This window comes from Balaenoptera borealis, assembly GCF_965194805.1.
Source record: "Balaenoptera borealis genome assembly, chromosome: 4".
Lineage (NCBI taxonomy): Eukaryota > Metazoa > Chordata > Mammalia > Artiodactyla > Balaenopteridae > Balaenoptera > Balaenoptera borealis.
In genome coordinates this window covers 122,708,021-122,728,982 of record NC_138861.1, presented here as the reverse complement: position 1 = coordinate 122,728,982, position 20,962 = coordinate 122,708,021, and the positions used below count along the sequence as shown (strand labels likewise).

At 37.6% G+C, this 20,962-nt stretch overlaps 2 protein-coding genes across 19 annotated transcripts in view; one reads left to right on the top strand and one right to left on the bottom strand.

The window, feature by feature from the left end:
- The window catches only part of AP1AR (adaptor related protein complex 1 associated regulatory protein), a 33,720-nt gene extending 13,734 nt beyond the window's left edge, over positions 1 to 19,986 (bottom strand). For 2 of the 7 annotated variants that reach the window (XM_082389686.1, XM_082389687.1), the window contains exons 1-4: positions 19,545 to 19,975; positions 14,661 to 14,747; positions 927 to 975; positions 407 to 433 (exon numbers count right to left, since the gene is read on the bottom strand). In XM_082389686.1, the coding sequence (XP_082245812.1) occupies positions 407 to 433; positions 927 to 975; positions 14,661 to 14,747; positions 19,545 to 19,627 (246 nt within the window). In that variant the 5' untranslated portion in view covers positions 19,628 to 19,975. Of the gene's footprint in view, positions 1 to 406; positions 434 to 926; positions 976 to 14,660; positions 14,748 to 19,544 lie in introns of all 7 variants that reach the window. The other 5 variants (XM_082389684.1, XM_082389683.1, XM_082389685.1 and 2 more) reach the window with 5 other exon arrangements.
- LOC309627594 (uncharacterized protein) overlaps positions 14,757 to 20,962 on the top strand; it is a 694,978-nt gene continuing 688,772 nt past the window's right edge. For 8 of the 12 annotated variants that reach the window (XM_082389729.1, XM_082389725.1, XM_082389730.1 and 5 more), the window contains exons 1-2: positions 14,757 to 19,432; positions 20,188 to 20,330. In XM_082389729.1, coding sequence (XP_082245855.1) covers positions 19,285 to 19,432; positions 20,188 to 20,330 — 291 coding nt within the window. In that variant the 5' untranslated portion in view covers positions 14,757 to 19,284. Of the gene's footprint in view, positions 19,433 to 19,500; positions 19,642 to 19,989; positions 20,110 to 20,187; positions 20,331 to 20,962 lie in introns of those variants that run through there. The other 4 variants (XR_014243834.1, XM_082389733.1, XR_014243833.1 and 1 more) reach the window with 3 other exon arrangements.

The following is a 20,962-nucleotide window of genomic DNA, read 5'->3' as shown; positions in this document are numbered from 1 at the left end:
GGGTCTACTCTGGATTGTTGAGGAATTTTACCTTAGGTAAGATGGCAAGATGTTAGAAATATCTTTTTTTAAAGTTCCTCAAGTTCTACAGAATACTTTAAAAACCTGTTTTATATATATGTATACATATACACACACACACATATAACTGATATATGAAACTATATATAATATATATGTAGTATATATAGTATTACATATGTTAAATAATAGAAAATTCTGAATAATTTGCTAATATAGATTAGTAAAAGAAGGAAACGATAAGGGACTAAAAAGTAAAAATAACAACTAAGAAGTAAAAATTCTAAAATAAAAGATAATATAATAAAAATTAAAAAAAATAATTGTCAGAACTTATGACTAATGAGAACAAATATGGATTTTATACTGCTGTGAAAATACTTACTTCATCACTTTCTACTAGATTCTCAAACTGAAACAACAAGAAAGTGAGTGTTAGGATGAATATCTGTCTAAGGTACATATCTCACAAAAAATTATACGGTGGAGTTGCTCAAAATCAACTTGCTGTTTTGATTCTGCCACACCTCTACTAGGGCAGACCAATGATCTGTCTCTAGAATCACTGGCTTCTATAAGCCACTATAATTGATAGAAGTGTACCCTCTCCCTCAGTTGTGTAGGGCAGAAAAAAGACAAAAATAAACAAAAAAACCCACCACTTCTTAAGTAGAAATAACAATTCTACTAGAAGAATGGGATCTTAATCTTTTGCAAACTTGTTCTCCCTATTCATGCTTCCCCCACCACTCCAATTCTCTCCCTATTCACTAGTATCAATAATATTGAAATATAAATAGTCCATACTAAATTTAGGTACAGAGCCTTCCCCTTACTTAAAAAAAAGTGTCTCTCCTGCCCTTCCGAAGGTAGTTTTATTCAATCAGATTTACGACTCTACTTACCTCTATAGTTAAGTGCTCACCTCTTGAGCATGTTCTAAAATACTTGGATCTGGGAAGAAAAACAGGAAAACAACTTTAAAAACTACAATCAATCCTGTGGCATAAAAACATTTCCTCAAAAGCAACTTTAAATTCTCCAATATATAGTATCTTATATTTAAAAAAGAAACCACTAAACTTACATAAGAATATAAACACTCCAGATTTTTAAACTTAGTTGTGGGTTTAAAAGTGTTTAGTCAACCAATATTTTTCTATTGGTCCTAATATTTTCTACACCTGTAATAATAAGTTAATTTACTATATTTACTACATAGAACAGAATACAATTAAATTTAAAACTTTATCTCATTATTTTTACTGTATCAAGAAAAATATCTTGTTAAAGTACTGCTGTGTTAAATAATGTATAAGAGCATGTTCCCAATTTTGTTAAACATTTGCAAAACAACAAAAATCTAAAAAAGATATACGCCAATATGTGAAGAGTAGTTCTCTCTAGATGGTGGGATCATATATGTTTATATAAAGCTTAGGTGCTGGGATTTCCCTGGTGGCGCAGTGGTTGAGAATCTGCCTGCCAATGTAGGGGACATGGGTTCGAGCCCTGGTCTGGGAAGATCCCACATGCCACAGAGCAACTAGGTCTGTGAGCCACAACTACTGAGCCTGTGCGTTTGGAGCCTGTGCTCCGCAACAAGACAGCCCGCGACAGTGAGAGGCCCGCGCACCGCGATGAAGAGTGGCCCCCACTCGCCACAACTAGAGAAAGCCCTCGCACAGAAATGAAGATCCAACACAGCCAAAAATAAATAAATTAAAAAAAAAAAAGATATACATACTACTCTGTATTAAAAAAAAAAAAAAAGCTTAGGTGCTTTTTATTCTCATCCCATGCCTGCACAAATAAAAGAAAGAAAATGAAAAACAATATACATCACATATACATCAACCAAATAATCCATTACATTAATTTTTCCAACTAGGGTGAAATATTGACTTTAATTTTAATTTCTCCTCACAATGTATACATATATCAAATCACCACAATGTATACTTTAAATGTCTTGCAATTTTGTCAGTTATACCTCAGTAAAGCTGAAATTTAAAAATTCTGGTTATTATCTTCCGCTCCTACTAGTGAAACTTACATGTAGTCAAATAAGCATCTCCTTTGTTATATCTGCTCCAAAGATATCACCACATTCTGTTAACTATATGTCCTCTAACTATTATAGTATGAAACCTGGTACAGGACAGAGCCCCTCAAGCTCCTTTACTACTGGAAGCACCAGGAAATTTTAAGACTTTCACTTATAATGTGGATCCTGTTATTGCTGCCTAAATTGATGGCACAGAAGACCCCCCCATCCTCCCATGGGGATCCAAAATCACACTATGGGTTCCTAATGTGTCAGGACTCTTGAACAAAAAGCACCCCTTTGAGAGATGGGAAGAATCCTGGGGTTATGACAGGTCAGAATGCTTTGTGTTATGAGTGTATGTGTGCAGAGGTGGTGGATGGGTTTAGTAAAAGAGAATGGTATATTATCATGACTAAGTTTTTATTACCATAAAGAAGAAAAAAAGCAATTTTTCCTGTACAATCTTTATTTGCTAACAGATGCAAGGTAGTTTTATTGCCCATTAAGAGATCATTGGTAAAAATGGAACATTTGGTATTGTCATCCCATAGATCTAATAATTCATGGAACATATCCAATATAAATAAAATACCCCAATTCTCTAGGCATCTAGTGCTCCCATTGTTTTATTTTCCCTATTTCTCAAATAAAAACAGACATGAGTTGAGCCTTCCAGTAGCACTGTGTTCTGGCATTAGGATTCATGCATAAAGTGCTATACGCTCTCCCTCAGCAACCATCACTCTCTTCCCTGAATGAAGAGTTTGCCTCTGATTAATCTATTTCCTCTTCCAGGCTTACTGAATGATATAACTGAATAGTAAAATAAAGTTTAGTAATACCAAGTATCCCAGTATAAGCCATCAGTGTGACTTCACTGCTGAAACAAAGCCTGAAGCTAAGACTGTCTCAATACAAACCAAGGGAAGTAACTGTTGCACTACACTTACATTAGATGGCACAGTACTGTGTTCTGTCCCAATTTTATACAGATATATAGCTAACTTCAGTAGAAGCCCAAGGTGTTGGCTGTTGTAAATGTCTACTTTTTCTGTCCCCTCTCTCCACATCTAACTATGATGAGGACAATCATGTTCTTGCATGACTCTGACTCCCTGATTATCTGACCAACCTAGATCATAGCCATCCCCCAGACCTCATTTGATTGGTTCAGGGTTATAGAGAAACTGACCAGACAGAGATATACCCTCCTGAGAGCTCTAGGGAGTTGCTAGGGGTTATACTTCTGACAATCTGCAAAGAGGAATGAAATCAATTGAAAGAGTGTTCTGACAGTGTTGAAGTCATCCCTAAGGACCAGTTGCATCCCTGCCCTGCCCTGCCCATAGTTTCCTTAGTACTTGACAAACCTAGTATCCTTATAAGAAATTCTACCTTTTGCCTATGATAGTTTGATTTGGGTTTCTGTCCCCATAACCAAAGTCCTGTCTAATAAGTAAACAAGAGTCTAAGGGACAGAATGGCAAAAGAACAAATTAAAAAAATAGCAAAAAAAATTTTAATGGAAGGAAAACAAAAAAGCAAAATAAGTTTGGAAGAAAATCCAAGCTTTCCTTTTAGGACAGATTAGATTGAGACCTTATTACTCACAAAGGGCACATACTGACTCCTACTACCATAAATGCTAAGATTATATTGATAGATTAAAGTAATATGCAATTTGGCAAACTCAGGGGTAACATTTTTATTAGAAGAGCTTTATCCTGGAATTTATCTGAAAAGAAGATGAGAAACTTTGTGATACATATTTTAAAAGTAATTAGAAAGGCAGTTTTTGAAAGTATCCTTTCAGATTTCAGAGTGCTCTCCATTACTTAAGTAGTAAATGAAAGAAACTGAAACTAAAATCTTTCTGTATTATTGGATGCTTAAAAGCCTAACACATTTTGAATGTGACTTTTTCAGTATTTCCCATTATAAACTGTCCTGACAGGAATAAAGATGCAGACGTAGAGAATGGACTTGAGGACACGGGGAAGGGGAAGGGTAAGCTGGGAAGAAGTGAGAGAGTGGCATGGATTTATATATACTACCAAATGTAAAATCGATAGCTAGTGGGAAGCAGCCGCATAGCACAGGGAGATCAGCTCAGTGCTTTGTGACCACCTAGAGGGGTGGGATAGGGAGGGTGGGAGGGAGACAGAAGAGGGAGGGGATATGGGGATATATGTTGTAAAAAAAAAAAAACTGTCCTGATATTTTGTGTTCTCTTTTTAAAATATTTTTTTAACATCTTTATTGGAGTATAATTGCTTTACAATGGTGTGTTAGTTTCTGCTTTACAACAAAATGAATCAGCTATACATATACACATATCCCATATATCCCCATACCCCTCCCTCTTGTGTCTCCCTCCCACCCTCCCTATCCTACCCCTCTAGGTGGTCACAAAGCACTGAGCTGATCTCCCTGTGCTATGCGGCTGCTTCCCACTAGCTATCGATTTTACATTTGGTAGTATATATAAGTCCATGCCACTCTCTCACTTCTTCCCAGCTTCCCCTTCCCCTTCCCCGTGTCCTCAAGTCCATTCTCTACGTCTGCATCTTTATTCCTGTCCTGCCCCTAGGTTCTTCAGAACCTTGTTTTTTTTTTTTAGATTCCATATATATGTGTTTGCATATGGTATTTGTTTTTCTCTTTCTGATTTACTTCACTCTATATGACAGACTCTAGGTCCATCCACCTCACTACAAATAACTCAATTTCATTGCTTTTTATGGCTAATATTCCATTCTATATATGTGCCACATCTTCTTTATCCATTTATCTGTCGATGGACACTTAGGTTGCTTCCATGTCCTGGCTATTGTAAATAGTGCTTGGCATATTCTAAGAAAATGGGGGCCTGAATGGCTAGAGTGGAGGAGAAAGGGAGATAAAGCCTGAGAAGTAGCCAGGGTCACACCATAGGCCTTTGTAGGCCATGGGAAGGGTTTTGGATTTTATTCTTAATTAGATGAGAATTCACAAAAGAGAATTTTTTTTTTTTGTCTTTGGCATTTACTTTTCCCCCAATTATCTTTTTATACATGATTTGTTCAAATCAGATTTTAAACAAGGTGCACACACTGCATTTGCTTGTTAGGCCTCTTAAGCCTCTTTAACAGCCCTCCTTCCTGCACCATCACCTTTTTTCATGTCATTTGCCCCACAGAATTTCTCACTTCCTAGATCTGGCTGATATTTTTCCTCTTGGTATTATTAAAGTTTTTCCTCTACCCTCTGTATTTCCTGGTAATTTTATTTAAAACCTTGATTATATTGAGTGCAATTTTTTTAGGCAAGAACGCTTCATATGTGGTACTTGCTACTGAATCAAATTATGAGGAACTTTATTTTTGTCTGCTTCACTTTTACTGACACTAAGAATGACCTGTAGGTTCAGGTATTATCCGTCTAATCCATCCCTTACAAAGCTTCACATCATCCTTTTACCAAATGGTTTTAGCATCCATTGATAAAATCATTTCAGCTCTATTATTGCATTAGAAGGTACAAAAATCATGATTTTTTATTACTAACATTCCTTAAGAATTTATTAGCGGTATAAAAACTTCAGTGGAAAATCCAGAATAGATGATCTGCCATAAGTTTTAAGAGGCCCAATTAGGAAGCTATCATAATAGTACAGCAGAGAAATGATGGTAGCTTGGATCACCAAATTGAAGTAATGAGAAGTAGTTCTGAAGAAAAGGCTGATAGAATTTCCTAATATATTAGCTGTAAGAGTATATATTAAAAGGAAGAATCAAGGATGCTCCTAAGTTTTTGGCCTGAACAACTAGAATGGAGTTGCCATTTACTGAGATAAAGAAGTCTTGGAAAGGAGCAGGTTTGTGTTTTTAGATGCCTTGAACTTGACGTCCACACAGTTAAGAGTCTAGATGAGAGTCCTCTATTCAAATTCCAAGCCTAGAACATTAACATCAGTCCAAACACCCCTTGAGAGTACTTTCTATAACTAACCCTGGGGCTACTTCTCAATCTCAGATCAGTAAGAACACTATACTTTTCTTTCTTGCTTCAAACCTAGGAAATTAATCTTGTTTTCTTTTCCTATCCTAAGGAATGTTGGCTGTAGACAAAGATGCAATGTCAGCAATCTTTCCCCTCCTATACATATGCTTCATGTTATCACCAATACATACACACGGCTATGGTTTTTAAGGATTTTACTTCTAATCACTATGGAAAAATAGAAGTATAGCTTTTTCCTGGGAAAGAGAGGAAGAATGAGTTATCTCTGAACAAGTTAGAAATATAGGAACCAAAAATTAAAACTACAAAAACAATACAGAATGGATCAGTTACCTTGACAAGCTGGCTCACCTTTACGAAACAGAATGGCTCCTGGGTTTTAAGACTTAAAGGAGAGGTAATAAGATGACATCTAAAAGAAGAACATGATAAGTAGAGAAAATGGAAGACCAGAACAAAGAGAAGCAAATGTTAGCAGAGTTCATCCAAAGTCTACCTGTACTAGGGTCCCTGGTTCAAGGAACTGAGCTGTCTGGCCCCGGTGGTAGGTAATGCTCCAAGGTAATGAGTTATTTGAATTGTATAATTAACTTTTTCTGAATCTATTCTCACTAAGCACCTCCACATCATTATTCTTTACTCATAATGAAAGAATGTCCTTATCTCAAGATACAAGTACTATATAGTTCCTGGACAGTTATATTTTTCATTTTTAATTCCTAAATTTGCCTTTGCTTTTTTAATATCTGACCCAATAAGGCTGAGAGCAAGAGCCTGAGACAAGGTGAAATCACCAATGTGGTTGTTCAAACAAAATTACTATGTATCAATGAGACAACAAAACTAGCCATAGGAAAAATCACAGGGCTTAATCAGGTCTCCCAAGTACTGTGCACTTATATTTCATTATAGTACAATACATAGCTCCTGGTTGGGAATATTTTCTTCAACAATGAAGTTTTAGTTGTGTATAAGGAGGCACTGTTTAAAAAAAGAGCAAAGGAAAATGAGGTAAAAAGAAATAGGACCATAGTCTAAAACCAGAAATTTGGTACTAACCAATTAAAGAACATTTCCAACAACATTCAGAGAAAGTTAAATCTTAGAAGGAAAGATAAAAAACAAACTGAGTAAAAGCAATGTTTACTGCAAAGGCCTGACTCTTGATTACTGTTATTTAATTTAGAGAAATAACATTTTGCTTCCTTCAATTTGAAAAAAAAATTAGTACTTTATTGACTTGAAGTTTCTGACTATATATGATGCTACAAAACTAAAAGTGTAACAAACAGGCTATTTCTATAATGGACAGCAAAGAGAGACTTATATTTACTGAGTACCTACAATGGGCAGGTTTGGTTAAGTATGTATGAGCTTAGTTTTTATATGTATTTTACATACGTTCCTTCCCACAATAATCCTAAGGTACTGTAATCTTATTGAGTGGATCTTCACTGTCTAATATGACAGCCACACATGTGGCTATCAAGCACTTTGACATACGGCTAGTCTGAATTGAGAAGGTTATTTGAAATACACACTGGAATTTGGAGACTTAGTACAAAAAAAAAAAAAGAATATAAAATATCTAGCTCCAATAACTAAGCTCTTTATAACATATATCCATGATCAAACACATATCTTTTATGTTGTTTCCTTAATCCTCCTCCAAGTTTAACTGATCATAGTTCTGCAGTTAAAAACACTGATGTTCATGTTCGAATACTACTTGTGCAACTTGTAAACTAAAAAGTATGCTGATTTTACATGTAATGTTGCTCACAATAGGTGCTTTTAGTACACTCTTAGAAGAAAAAATAAGTTTGTATTATTCATAAAAAGTTTTTCACTAAATATTGGGGGTAGATAAATCTGGTGACATTTAAAAGAAAATCTGGTCTAATATCTTCATCATTAACTTCTTAAGAAGCTAAAAAATAAAGGAGAATGGCCATCCTACTTTTGCAGACTCTACTGTTAGCATTTAAGTGGGTCATATTGGACAAAGCTCCCTAAATTTACTAAGAAAAATTATAAAATCAAACAGTATACAACAATTTAAGATTTTTCTATTATGCAAACATGATTGCTTGAAAATAAAAATACAAAGCTAAAAACCATATTCTCTGCTTTCATATGTGTAACATTTGACTAAAGCTATTGAATATCAAATTAATTTCATTTACAGGCATACTTCAGAGATAGTGTGGGTTTGATTCGAGACCATTACAATAAAGTGAATACTACTGTAATAAAGCAAGTCACACGAATTTTTTTGGTTTCCCAGTGCATATAAAAGGTATGTTTATTATACCTATTATCTTGTAATAACCTATAATGGAGTATAATCTGCAAAAATGCTGAATCACTATGCGGTACACCTTAAACATAATATTGTAAATCAACTATACTTCAATTTTAAAAAAGTTATGTTTACACTATACTGTAGTCTATTAAGTGCGCAATAGCATTATGTCTAAAAAAAACAATGTACATACCTTAATTAAAAAATACTTTTTTGCTAAAAAAAGCTAACCATTGACTGAGCTTTCAGAGAGATCATAATCTTTTTGCTGGTGAGGGTCTTGCCTAGGTGTTGAGAGCTGCTGACTGATGAGGGTGGCGGTGGCTGAGGGGTGGGTGTCTGTGGCAATTTCTTAAAATAAGACAACAATGAAGTTTGCTGCTTGATTGGCTCTTCCTTTCACAAATAGTTTCTCTGTAGCATGCAATACTGTTTGATAGCATTTTACTCAGTAGAGCTTCTTTCAAAATTGGAGTCAATCCTTTCAAACCCTGCCACTGCTTTATCAACTAAGTTTATGTAATATTCTAAATCCTTTGTTGTCATTTCAACATCTTTACAGCATTTTCACCAGGAGTAGATTCCATCTCGAGAAACCACTTTCTTTGCTGACCCATCAGAAGCAACTCCTCATCCATTAAAGTTCTATCATGAGATTGCAGCAAATCAGTCACATCTTCAAACTCCACTTCTAATTCTGCTTCTCTTGTTATTTCCACTACATCTGCAGTTACTTCCTCCACTGAAGTCTTGAACCCCTCAAGGTCATCCATGAGGGTTGGAATCAACTTCAAAACTCCTGTTAATGTTTAAATTTTGACCTCTTCCAATGAATCATGAATGTTCTTAATGGCATCTAGAATGGTGAATCCTTTCCAGAAGGTTTTAAATTTACCTTGCCCAGATCCATCTGAGGAATCACTATCTTTGGCAGATATTGCCTTACAAAATGTATTTCTTAAATATAAGCCTTAAAAGTTGAAATTACTCCTTGATCCATGGGCTGCAGAATGGAGGCTGTGTTAGCAGGCATGAAAACAACATTAATCTCATTGTACATCTCCATCAGAGCTCTTGACTGACCAGGTGCATTGTCAATGAACAGCTGTAGTTTGAAAGGAAACTTTTTTTCTGAGCAGTAGATTTCAACAGTGGGCTTAAAATATTCTGTAAACCATGTTGTAAACAGATGTGCAGTCAATTAGGCTTTGTTGTTCCATTTATAGAGCACAGAGTAGATTTAGCATAATTCTTAAGGGCCCTAGGATTTTTTGAATGGTAAATAAGCACTGGCTTCAACTTACAGTCACCAGCTGCATTAGCCCCAAACAAGAGAATCAGCCTGTCCTTTGGAGCCAGGCATTCTCCTCTCTAGCTATGCAAGTCCTAGATGGCATCTACTTCCAATAGAAGGCTGCTTCATCTACATTGAAAACCTGCTGTTTAGTATAACCACCTTCATTATCTTAGCTAGATCTTCTGGATAACTTGCTGTAGTTTCTATATCAGCACTTGCTGCTTTCCCTTGCATTTATAAAGATGGCTTCTTTCCTTAAACTTCATAAACCAACCTCTGCCAGCTTCAAACTTCTCTGCTGTAGTTCACCTCTCTCAGCCTTCACAGAATTGAACAGAGTTAGAGCCTTACTCTGGATTAGGCTTTGGCTTAAGTGAATGTTGTGGTTGGTTTGACTTCTACCCAGACCACTAAAACTTTCTGCATATCAGCAATGAGGCTGTTTCACTTATCATTTGTGTGTTCAGTGGAGTAGCACTTTTAATTTCCTTCAAGGACTTTTCCTTCGCATTCACAACTTGGCTAACTGGCACAAGAGGCCTAGCTTTCAGCCTATCTTGGCTTTTGACATGCCTTCCTTGTGCCATAAAAATTGCTGGAATCAGCTTGTCAAGTTCAGTGCAACTGCTGGAATTGCATTGAATTCAGATCTTTCTATTCATGAACATGGTATTGTCCTCCATTTATTTTGGTTTTAAATGTTGTTTTGGTCTTACAGATCTATTATTGATTTATCCCTAGTTATTTATATTTTTCATTGCTAACACAGAAAGTAATTTTTAAAATATGCATTATCTGTTTGTTGCTGGTATACAGGAATAAAGTTTTAATACAACTAATAGATAGCATTTCACATTAATAGTTCAGGAACAATATCTGATAATACCAAGTGTTAGGAAGTGGTACAATGAAAACCCACTGCTGGCAGAAGTATAAACTGAGATAATTGCTTTGAAAAGTCTGATATGTTCTAGTAAATTTGAAGATGTGCATGAGCTATGACCCAGCAATTCAATTCCTGGGTATGCCTAAAGAGTCTCCTGTACATGTGTACAAAGAAACATTTACAAGAATGTTAACTGAAGTAGTTTGTAATAGTAAAAAAAAAAGTCTTGAAATAATCTAAATGCTTATCAACTTAAGCATTGGCTTATTCACTCAATGAAACACTACAAAGTAGTAAAAATGAATGAACCTGAGCTGCATGTACTAAGATGGAAATTTTGAATGAATATTTCAGTTAAGAATCACTACCCTAAATCAAAGACTTAATCAATCAATGTTTATTGTATTTGAAGTGACTATATCGGGTAATGAAAACACCATTATTTCCTTCAAATTAAGAAGAGAAAACGTGGTCCTCATAAAAAGCTGCAAGTGCTAGGAACCATGTGAATCCTAGAGAAATGAGTGGGGATAAATGCACAGAGACTGAGGGAATGCATGAATAATTATGCAATTAAAACTTGAGTCTAGGCAAGAAATGATGATAGCTTGGACTAGAGTGGTGTAAGAGAAATGAATAGTTTAAAGAAATATTTAGACGATAAAAAACATCTGGTATGGGAGATGGACTGGAAAATGAGAGATGAGAAGTATCAGAATCTCAATGGGGATGTAACAGAAAAGCAGCAGTCAAGAATGGAGGTACAGGGACTTCCCTGGTGGTGCAGTGGTTAAGAATCTGCCTGCCAATGCAGGGGACACGGGTTCAATCCCTGGTCTGGGAAGATCCCACATGCTGCGGATCAGCTAAGCCCGTGCGCCACAACTACTGAGCCTGTGCTCCAGAGCCCATGAGCCACAACTACTGAGCCCGCATGCCACAACTACTGAAGCCGCGTGCCTAGAGGCCATGCAATGAAGAGTAGCCCCTACTTGCCGCAACTAGAGAAAGCCAGCGCACAGCAACTAAATGTCAGGGGTGAAAACGATAAAGGACAAAGTGATGTAAGATGCTGGAAAGGCCCTCTAGGAATACACATAAAATAAAGCTGAGCTGTGAAATAACTGGTTAAAGTCCCATCATGTGTGCATTTAACTTTCATGAATTCAGTCATATGCCCTGGAGGGAAGGGTGAGGTGAGAAATAAGATGGGCAACAATCCACCATCGTATTCAAGAGTGTGTATACTCAGGTGTATTAATTATGGTGAAAGTTGAGCTGCCGAAACAGGTTCCAAAAACAATAATTTAAAGAAAACAGAAATCTATTTTCCCTCTTTTTAAAAACAGTCTAGAGCACTCCAAAGCCATCCATGGACATTCCTTTATACACAATCCTTATGCCCCTGAGAGCTGTCTCTAAGTAATGTAAGTTTCTATATAACCATTCTACTATTGCTGATGATGTGAAAGTAGACTCAAATATGTAAAGGATATTAAAAGGGTAGAAAAGATAGACTATCATACTCCGAATGATCGTGGCATGTAAAGGAATTTGGAAAAGCTTGAAAGTAAAGAGGTACAAAAGTGGCAATTCTTGCATATATATTTATTTGTCAGTGTTGTGAAGGCAGATATCAAGACAATCTTTTATTAAGGATAAAATCAGTCTCATCAAGAATAGAATGAAAATGCAGTTTTTTATGCTTCTACATGTTATTATGGAAAGCAGGCAAATACTCATATCAAAGTGACTTAAGTAAAAGATAACTAAAAAATTCTCATAAATCCTACATTGTTATTGTTCCTTTTCTTCATATTCTCTTGTATAGTATCTGTTAAAATAATAGTCTTTCCTTATATTTTCTGTTTGACATTATTAAAAAATAATGAAGAACTATGGTAAACTGTTCCACAGTCTATTAAAAATTAAAAGCTTCCCAAGTCTACTCTTTTCTGGACAAAAGATTGGAAAGGTTACAAATGGAAGCCTGGCAAAAACTATTACATTGAAGATGATGGACACATTGTTTTTCAATTAGTATCAAATACATCAGTGAAGATTTAACCATTCAAATCTCAAGGGATGATCTATCAACAGATTTTCCAGGTAGAACAGCATCAACATAGGTGGTAATAATAAAGTAATAATATTTACTGTTAAATAAGCCCCTCCCTAATGAAGGCAAATTTAGGAAGACTGGATGTTCAAAAAATTTATTGTGTTCCTTGGAAGAGACAAATCTTCCTGTTGAACATGTTGAAGATGGAAACCATGGGTTTAAAAAAAAAGTCACTGTCCTTTAAGAGGAGCCTGATTTAGAGGAGACCAACAACTAGAAGGGATCTTAGAGGTCCTTTAGTTCTTTCTCGGTCATCCTCTGCAGTCTGTGAGCAGCATCTGAAATTGTTGACCACCTTCTTCTTTCAGAAACTGTTGCCACTTACATTGTCTATGATTTTGAACGTTCTAATTTTTCTTACTTCCCTGGATAACTGAATGACAGACATAGCTATGTATTTATATTTAAAATACAGAAGTGAGTAAAAATTGACCCACGTACCCAGGAGGTTTACAGTCTAATGGGGTAGCCACACAGGTAAATTAACAACTACCATGCTCTGAAAGGGATATGTTCAGATGAAGAGCATCAAAAATCAGCTGAAGGAGAAGGAATTAGCCAGGCCCCCAAGTAGTGGAAAGGAATGTTTCAGGGAGCAGCAGCTACCAAAGGCAAAGGGGAATGAAAAGATCAAGACTGCATATATTAATTCTGCCAACAAGTATTTACTAAACATCTACTACATACTATGCACATAACTTGGAGCTGTGTATTCAACGGTAAGCAAAACAGGCATGAACTTGTTCCTTTACACTGAGAGTGGAAGACACACATTAACCAAATAATCACACTATTTCAGGTATAATTATAACCCGAGGAAGTGCTGAGAGGATAAGGAAGATGGTTCCATCATGGTGTGAGAACTCATCCACTAAGGGTAGGAAAGAGATTAGGAAGAATTCTGTGGGAAATAATCCTTGAGCTGGCGTCTAAAAGATGAGTGAGTAGGAGTTATCTAACTAAAAAGGGAAGAAACTGATTCAAGGAAGAGTGTGGCATAAATGAGGCAAAAAAAAAAAAAAAAAAAAAAGGCAAGGAATAGATAATGTGAGGTCTTGAAAGCTACATTAAATATTTCAGTCTTTATCCTAGAAGTATGGTAAACCACTGAAGAAAATGGTAGGGGACATTCAGAACTTGACAACGTGGATTTGGAGGATGAGTGAAAGGGAGGAGTTTATTATGATTCGCAGGTTCATGGCTTTGGTAACTGTATATTATTTTACTACTGACAAAGTAGGACACAAAGTAGTAAAAATGGTCGGGGCTTTAAAAAAATGAAGAAAAGGAATAAAGAACTGTGAGCAGGAAAGAAAGATGAGCTCAACTTTACAAACCGAATTTGAGGTTATGTTGATACCCAAGGGGAAATAGTAGGCAATTAAGATATTCAGGGCTCAGACTGAGATGACTGAGCTCATTAGTACGCAGGTAGTAGGTAAGGTCATGTGTTTTCCTGCCATCACCCAGGGAAAGTACATTAAGGAAGGAAAATATATTAAGGAAGAACAGAGTGAGATTCAGAACACAGCCCTGGGGAGTCTTCAAGGTACAACACAGAATGTTCAGGAAATTCATATCCATTTAAGTCTGCTACTATTTGCCTTCCTAACTTCTGAAATTTCAAGAGAAATATCTTATGCTTGTATATTTCTCAAAGCTGACAAACATGCAGAAAACCAAACTGAATCGTTCAATAATGACTACTGATTAGTATATTTTAGCAATATACATTATGATAAAATATTTAACATTCTCATTCTCTATACGGTCTCTTTAAAAAGTAAGTCAACATAAAACTGGTAGGATATATATTTAACTATGTGAGTGATGCCAAAGTTAGGGAATTATCTTGAGGAAAAAAAAGGAGAAAATACTGTTCCCTAGATTTTACAAGTTCATAAATAATACTCATTCATTCAGTAAACATGAGATACTAAAAATGAAGAAAGATAAAGATGAAACATAGTCCCCGACCTTGAGAAGCTCTCAATCCATACCATGGTATATACCAGGAGGCAGCAGACTATGGTCCACAGGCCAAATCTGGCCCAATGCCTGTTTCTGTAAAGAAAGTTTTATTGGAACACAGTCACATTCACTTATTTACGTATTATCTATGGCTGCTTTTGTGCTAAAACGGCAATGGTGAATAGCTGCAACAGAGACCTTATGGCCTGCAAAGCCTAAAATATGCATTACTTGGCCCTTTACAGAAAAAGTTTTCAATCCCTAATACACAGCAGATTTAGGCCTGTAGAAAATATTACTGCCTCAGGGAGATAATATTGTTTCAGGGGGTTAGAGCAGGTTTCACAGGGAAGGTAATATTTAAGGATAAGTAAAAGCTCACCAAGAACAGGAAAAGAAGAAAACTATCACATACAAAGGCACAAGATGAGAGAACTCTGTATGTTAGGAGAACAGAACCAGGTATAGTCCAACTGGTATACAGGCCATTGGGGATGTACCAAGTGAAAGAATGGCAGAGAATCCTTTCACTAATTCCCCCCGCCTGTGCTGCCACGCTATGTACACAAGGAGTAAAATCTACAATTTTAATGCTATGCTCTAAGGAAAATATAATTAGAAAATGCAGTTAGTCTAGTAAAATAGATTAAGGTTAAGTTATCTTGTCAGGAGTCTGAACTTCATACTACTCTGAATTGGAAGGTTATCATTTATCAAAAAAGTTAAAATACTAAGGTTTATGAATGAGTTAAAGTTTTTGAAATTAGAATAAGTCATTGTTTTCCTTTTAATGTTATTCTGATGTGTATTCTGACATGATTTTCTGAATGAGAGAACAAAGAGTGAGATCACACTCTTTACCCAAATGCAGAACTGCATATAATCCTGAGTATTCAGATGGACATTATGTTGCATGTTTGAATGCCATGCAACTCATCATCTGTCACAGAAGGAAAAAAAGGTTGAGCAACTTAGCTGTAGGAAATAGTTGGCAGATGGAAACTGTTAAGCAAGGGAATGGCATGATCCAGGGTGGTTTTTAGAAAGCTTAACTCTACTGATAGGAAGGGGAGATGGCATGAAGTGTAGAGATACAACAGGGAGAGCAATTTGAAAGACAAAGTTTAAGGAAGAAGCACAGAGGAAGGAACAGGTTCAGTATGTATTAAGGAAAGACCGAATAGCTGATTAGTGAGGACTATAATGTTCGTGGTATAGAGACTGTGAACAGAGCTGTTAAGGGAGTCCCTAATCCCTGATTAGGGAATACATGAAGCAGAGGAAGAAAAAATCTAGGGGGAAAGGAAATGCACTATTTCAGATATTTAATGGGACACAAATATTAAATATTAGATACTTTAGATAAGTTGATTTGAGGAGCTTTGGTACATCTAAGTATATCTCTTCAATAGGCAACTGAAAATACAGTGCTGAACCTCTGAAAAGAAGTCTGTTCAGAAGACATGAGATTTGGAAGCGGTGGTGGTTGAAACCATAGGAGTGGATGAAATTAAGGGAACTAAATAAAGAAGAGAAAAGACAGAGAAAAATTCCATATTTAATGGGCAGATAGAGTAAATATAGCCAGGACAGGAACAGGAAAATAAAAAGATAAAAGCAATGTTGCAGAGGTCAAGTGCATAGTTTCAAGAAAAGGAAGACAGCTTATCACACAGAATAAAGAGCCAAGTTGTGGAGATATATGCATAAGATCTCCCAGTGACAAAGTACAAGATAATGCACTGAGAGATAGAGCAACTAAATGTTTATAATATTTATGTTTAATAAAATGATTATAATGTTTAATACAAAACCATGAGATATTAGTGGTTAAGGGTAAAGGCTCTCAATTCAGAGGGACCTGGGCTGCAATCCCAGCTCTGCTATCTTGGGCAAGTTAAACTTTCTAAGCTTCAATTTTCAACCTACAGTGTATATAATAGTACTCACCTTCCTCACAGAATTGTGGTGAGGAATAAATGAGATAATGTAAAATACTTAAGAACAGTGCCTGGAACACAGGAAGTAATCATATGTTGGCAGCTATTATTAAAATCATTTCTACCAGGAAAGAAAACAGCAAATCATTGTTAAGTTATCGTCTGAAGGCAACTTTGTTGCTGGAGCCAAAAAGGCCAACAAATGTTAAATATCAAGAGAGATATAAAACATGAGCATACTTTCATATAAAACTACAGTACATCTTAACCGGAACCACTATGTGCAATTATATGGTAAGATAAAAATAGGAATTAAAATACAACACAACAAAACTTAATTGGATCTTCAGTTTGAGAAAGAAAAAATTAAGAACACGGTAAGTGTCTATACAAAAGATTTCTCATACTACCGAAAAAAAAAGGAGAGCTGACCAGCAGATGGAGCCCTCTAGAATGTGTGGTAGGCAAAACTCCCTGGAGTGAAAAAGGATGACTCATTAGGATGTCTAAATGTTATTCCTTGAAGATATTTAACTCCCTCTGCTTTAACCATCAAATAACTTTATTAGTAGCAAGGTTTCTGACATACCTTAACACTGATATTGATATTCTGACTAGTCGACATATTCTAGAATATAAAATACTAGAATTCTCTAATATGTTATAAATTTAAAAATAGGTAATTCTGGTTTTGAAATTGGATAGTGAAAAGTGAGTGATCTGACTCTGAGCTACCCCTGGGAAATCTACAAGGCTAAGAAATCAGGCCCTGGATTATAACGCACCCTTGTGAGGCCCAGCTTAAAGCAGCCTAAGAAAGCCCAGGATTCTTCCACCTATGGTCACTACATTGACAAAATATAAATCAAGTTTTTGAGATTGCTCCTCAACTTTTTTGCCCTTAGATGAACTACTAGTTAAGTACCTAGACCTATAACTGAAAGAAAATCAGAACTACCAGGTGATTAAAAAAAAAGCAACTACTAACATGAGAGGTAAAGTTTAACCTTATTCTGTAAACAACAATTAACTATAACCACCTTCCTCTGCATGTTTATTAGAAGCTCCTAAAATGTTAAAATGAATATAAAACAATAAGTTAATCAGAAGATTCAAGTAACGGACTGTCCAAACCTACATTTATGCATTAAAACAAAAGGATGGATATCATTATTATATTGTTTTAGATGACAGTGTCCACAACCCCCAGACTCTCACTGCCGCAATAGAACTTGTTTGTTCAAGTTTTGCCCACAGCCGGAAGAGTACAGATCCAACTATTATGATTTTATGACACATCTACAGACAATTAACACTCACAATGATTCACTGATTTTCCCCTCACCCTTCCCTATGCTGTCAAGTTCATGTGCTCAGGGAGTAAAACCTGTAATTTTAATGCTATACTCTAAGGAAAACATTTTCAGTTTGTAAAATCACCATCAAAGAACAAAACCCCGAAATCCCACAGACACCAAACAATGTACTCCAAAGTGAAATATAAATGATTTTTGCTTACCTAATTTGAGTATAAGATCCTATTTTTAGTTATCCTACAACACAACTACAAATGAACAAATAAAAATATTAACAAAGCCAAAGATTCTGTGGCACCTAGTCCTTAGGCAAGCCTATTTAAGCAGCTTGACTATTATAAGTATCCACGAATAAAAATTAGAAGTAACTTAGATGACTTTTGCTGACAAGACAAAAGAGCTGCCATGTTCCCCTGTAACAGTAATAACCCTTAAGTCAGGAAAACCAAAATACTAAAACTAGGCACAAAGTCTTCAAGTCCTTACTTTTCCATTCAAGGGACACTTAGTGTAAAACCCTAACTACTCTGCATCAGAGAGGTGACACAATGCGTGATGAACGAATGAGTGACTCATATAAGATCTACACCGCCAAAAGATCCAAATGATAAATCACTTGGCTTCAGTATGTGTCTATGTTGAACATCTTATTATCTAATGATGTTGGTTAAATGGGACAGATCGTGAAAACTCAGCAATCTGTTCCAGAAAGTGCAAAATTAATATCTTATTCCTTACATAAAGTGGTGTGGTTCAGATTTTCAATTCTAAGTTTGAATTCCTGGGAAATATTTAACAACAACAACAAAGGCAATTTCCAAGGAATTTAAGTTTTTCACTACCTTATGAAATAAAAAACACAAAAATGGAATAATTACAAAATTCTATTATTCTATGGATGGTAGATGAGCAGAAAAACCTAGGCATATCCCAGATTTAATCAAGAGAACTTCAGAAGGACTGTGATTTCCCTAGTGTTACAGGGCTTGTAGGTAGCAATCAGGGTATGGCATTCCCCTCGAAATTCAAAAAAATTAATATGAAAAAGCTACACACTGCTCCTCTTGTTATTAACATTAAGAATCCGAATGCCCAGTGGAAACCCAGCAATTCGCAAGTATCAAAGAACGGCTCAATGTCTGAAACCCTATTTTACTCCAGCATCCAAATGACTTATACTAAAAAATCTCTCAGAGACAACAACTTTTTGGAAGAGATTCTCCACCTGCTCTGTCAGAGCCAAAGAGAGAATCAAACACATAGCTACTACCAGCTTTAGCAATAAACCAAGCTCAACGTAGGGAGTGCTCGGGTCGCCGTGGATCCTGTTCTACTGACCATTCGTGTGAGGGTGCCCCGTGCTTCCTAGAGATAATGCCTCCCGTCACTCTTTCCCCGCGTGATAGCGCGCCCGGCGAGAATCTCGCTCGGAGGCGGCAAGAGCGACACCCCGCCCCCTTCTCTACCTCTTTCCCAAGGCCTCCACTACGACAACCCGCTCGACGCCTGTTCAGCCGTGAGGGTACCGGGGCTCCCAGCCTCCTCTAAGCCATTGGGGGAGTGAAAGGGGTTCCCCGCCAGGGGCCGAATAGGAGGAGCCAGCGGGCGCCGGGCCCCTCCCTCCGGGGGCTTACCCTCCGCCTCCGCCTACTCGCTGCAGCCGCCCAGCTTCCTTGCGGAGGAGCCCGAAGCACTGCGTCCAGCAGCAGTTCCCCATTGCATGCCGCCCAGGTGCCGCCGCTCCTCCTCCTCCTCCAGCTCAAAGCCCAAACCCAGGCCCGTCAGCCGCATCCGCGCGGCACGAGCCGAATGGGGGTTCGGGGACCGAGGGCGGGCCGGCCGGAGCGCGGCGGAGTGAGAGGCTAGGGCGACGGGAGGGACAGGCGCTCGGAACAAAGGCAGCGGTTACTCCAGCGGCCGCCGAGTCGCCGCTGTGCGAGGGAGGAGTGCCGGGCAGCGGTCTCTAGACTCCCTCGTTGTCCTCATGGCCCCTCGCTCGCCTCAGACCCCGAAGCTCAGATCCAGTGACCGCCTCCAGGCGCCGAAAGAGGCCAGTCCCCGCCCTCCGGCGCACCCAGACCGGCGCCTGGCCACAGTCGCCGCCACACCCCCGGGCTTTCCCGGGCCCCAATAGGCCGTTACCTCGGCTGCCCCGCCTCCTCCGGCGACTGGCCTTACGTCACTTCCGCCAGCTCCGGGGTAGGCATCTCAGTTCGTGGGTGTGGGTGTTTGTTTTGTTGGACCTTGACCTGACTAGGAAATCTTTTTTCCTTGCAGTTTCCCGCCTCTGGGTCCCGAGCGTCTCCGGTGTCACACTATCAAGGCTCAGTTTTCGAACTTTGTACCAAAGCCTGGTGAGCGGCTTACCTAGAGCCCCGGGCCAGGAGTCATCAGGTGTGAAGGGGGCACTTCTCTGTGAGGTGTGTGCTTAGGTTTTGTTTGTATTACACCATAAGTGGCAAATAGAGTCAGGGAACTGACTGTGGTTGTTTTGAAGCACTAAGAATTTTTTCTCTCTGGTCTCTAGTTTGCGTTTCAGTCTCCATACTGTCAACATTGTAGGGAAGTTTATAAACAGTGCCCTACTGGCCTTATTTGTTCTGTTTAGAATCAAACTGTCAAATAATTTCGGAGGAGCAGTTGGGGTCCAGAGGAAATATGTTAGAGGGCTAAGGTTTTTCAGGGACACCAGCCTTGCTAGTCCAAGCGTGCTTCCCAGAACAGTAGTAGATGGGAAGAGACAGCTACTCTGATGCGACTTGGTTTGTGGCACCCTCCTCAAGTGCTCCTTTAAAACTAGTTTTTTTTCTGTGGTTGGCCTTAAAATCGGGTGTAAGTCATGGCTTAGTAAACGCCTGGTCTAGTGGATAGGATACTTTAATTACTAACTAACCAGACATGCCAATTTTTATGAATATTTTTACATTTTAGAAAATTGTTATTAATGATAACATATTCTTTGACCTACTCATTTTCTTGCTTCCTGAATTCTATTCCGACCTGGGTTTCAACCTTAGCCCTGCTACTTCACTAATTTTGATTTTATTTTGGT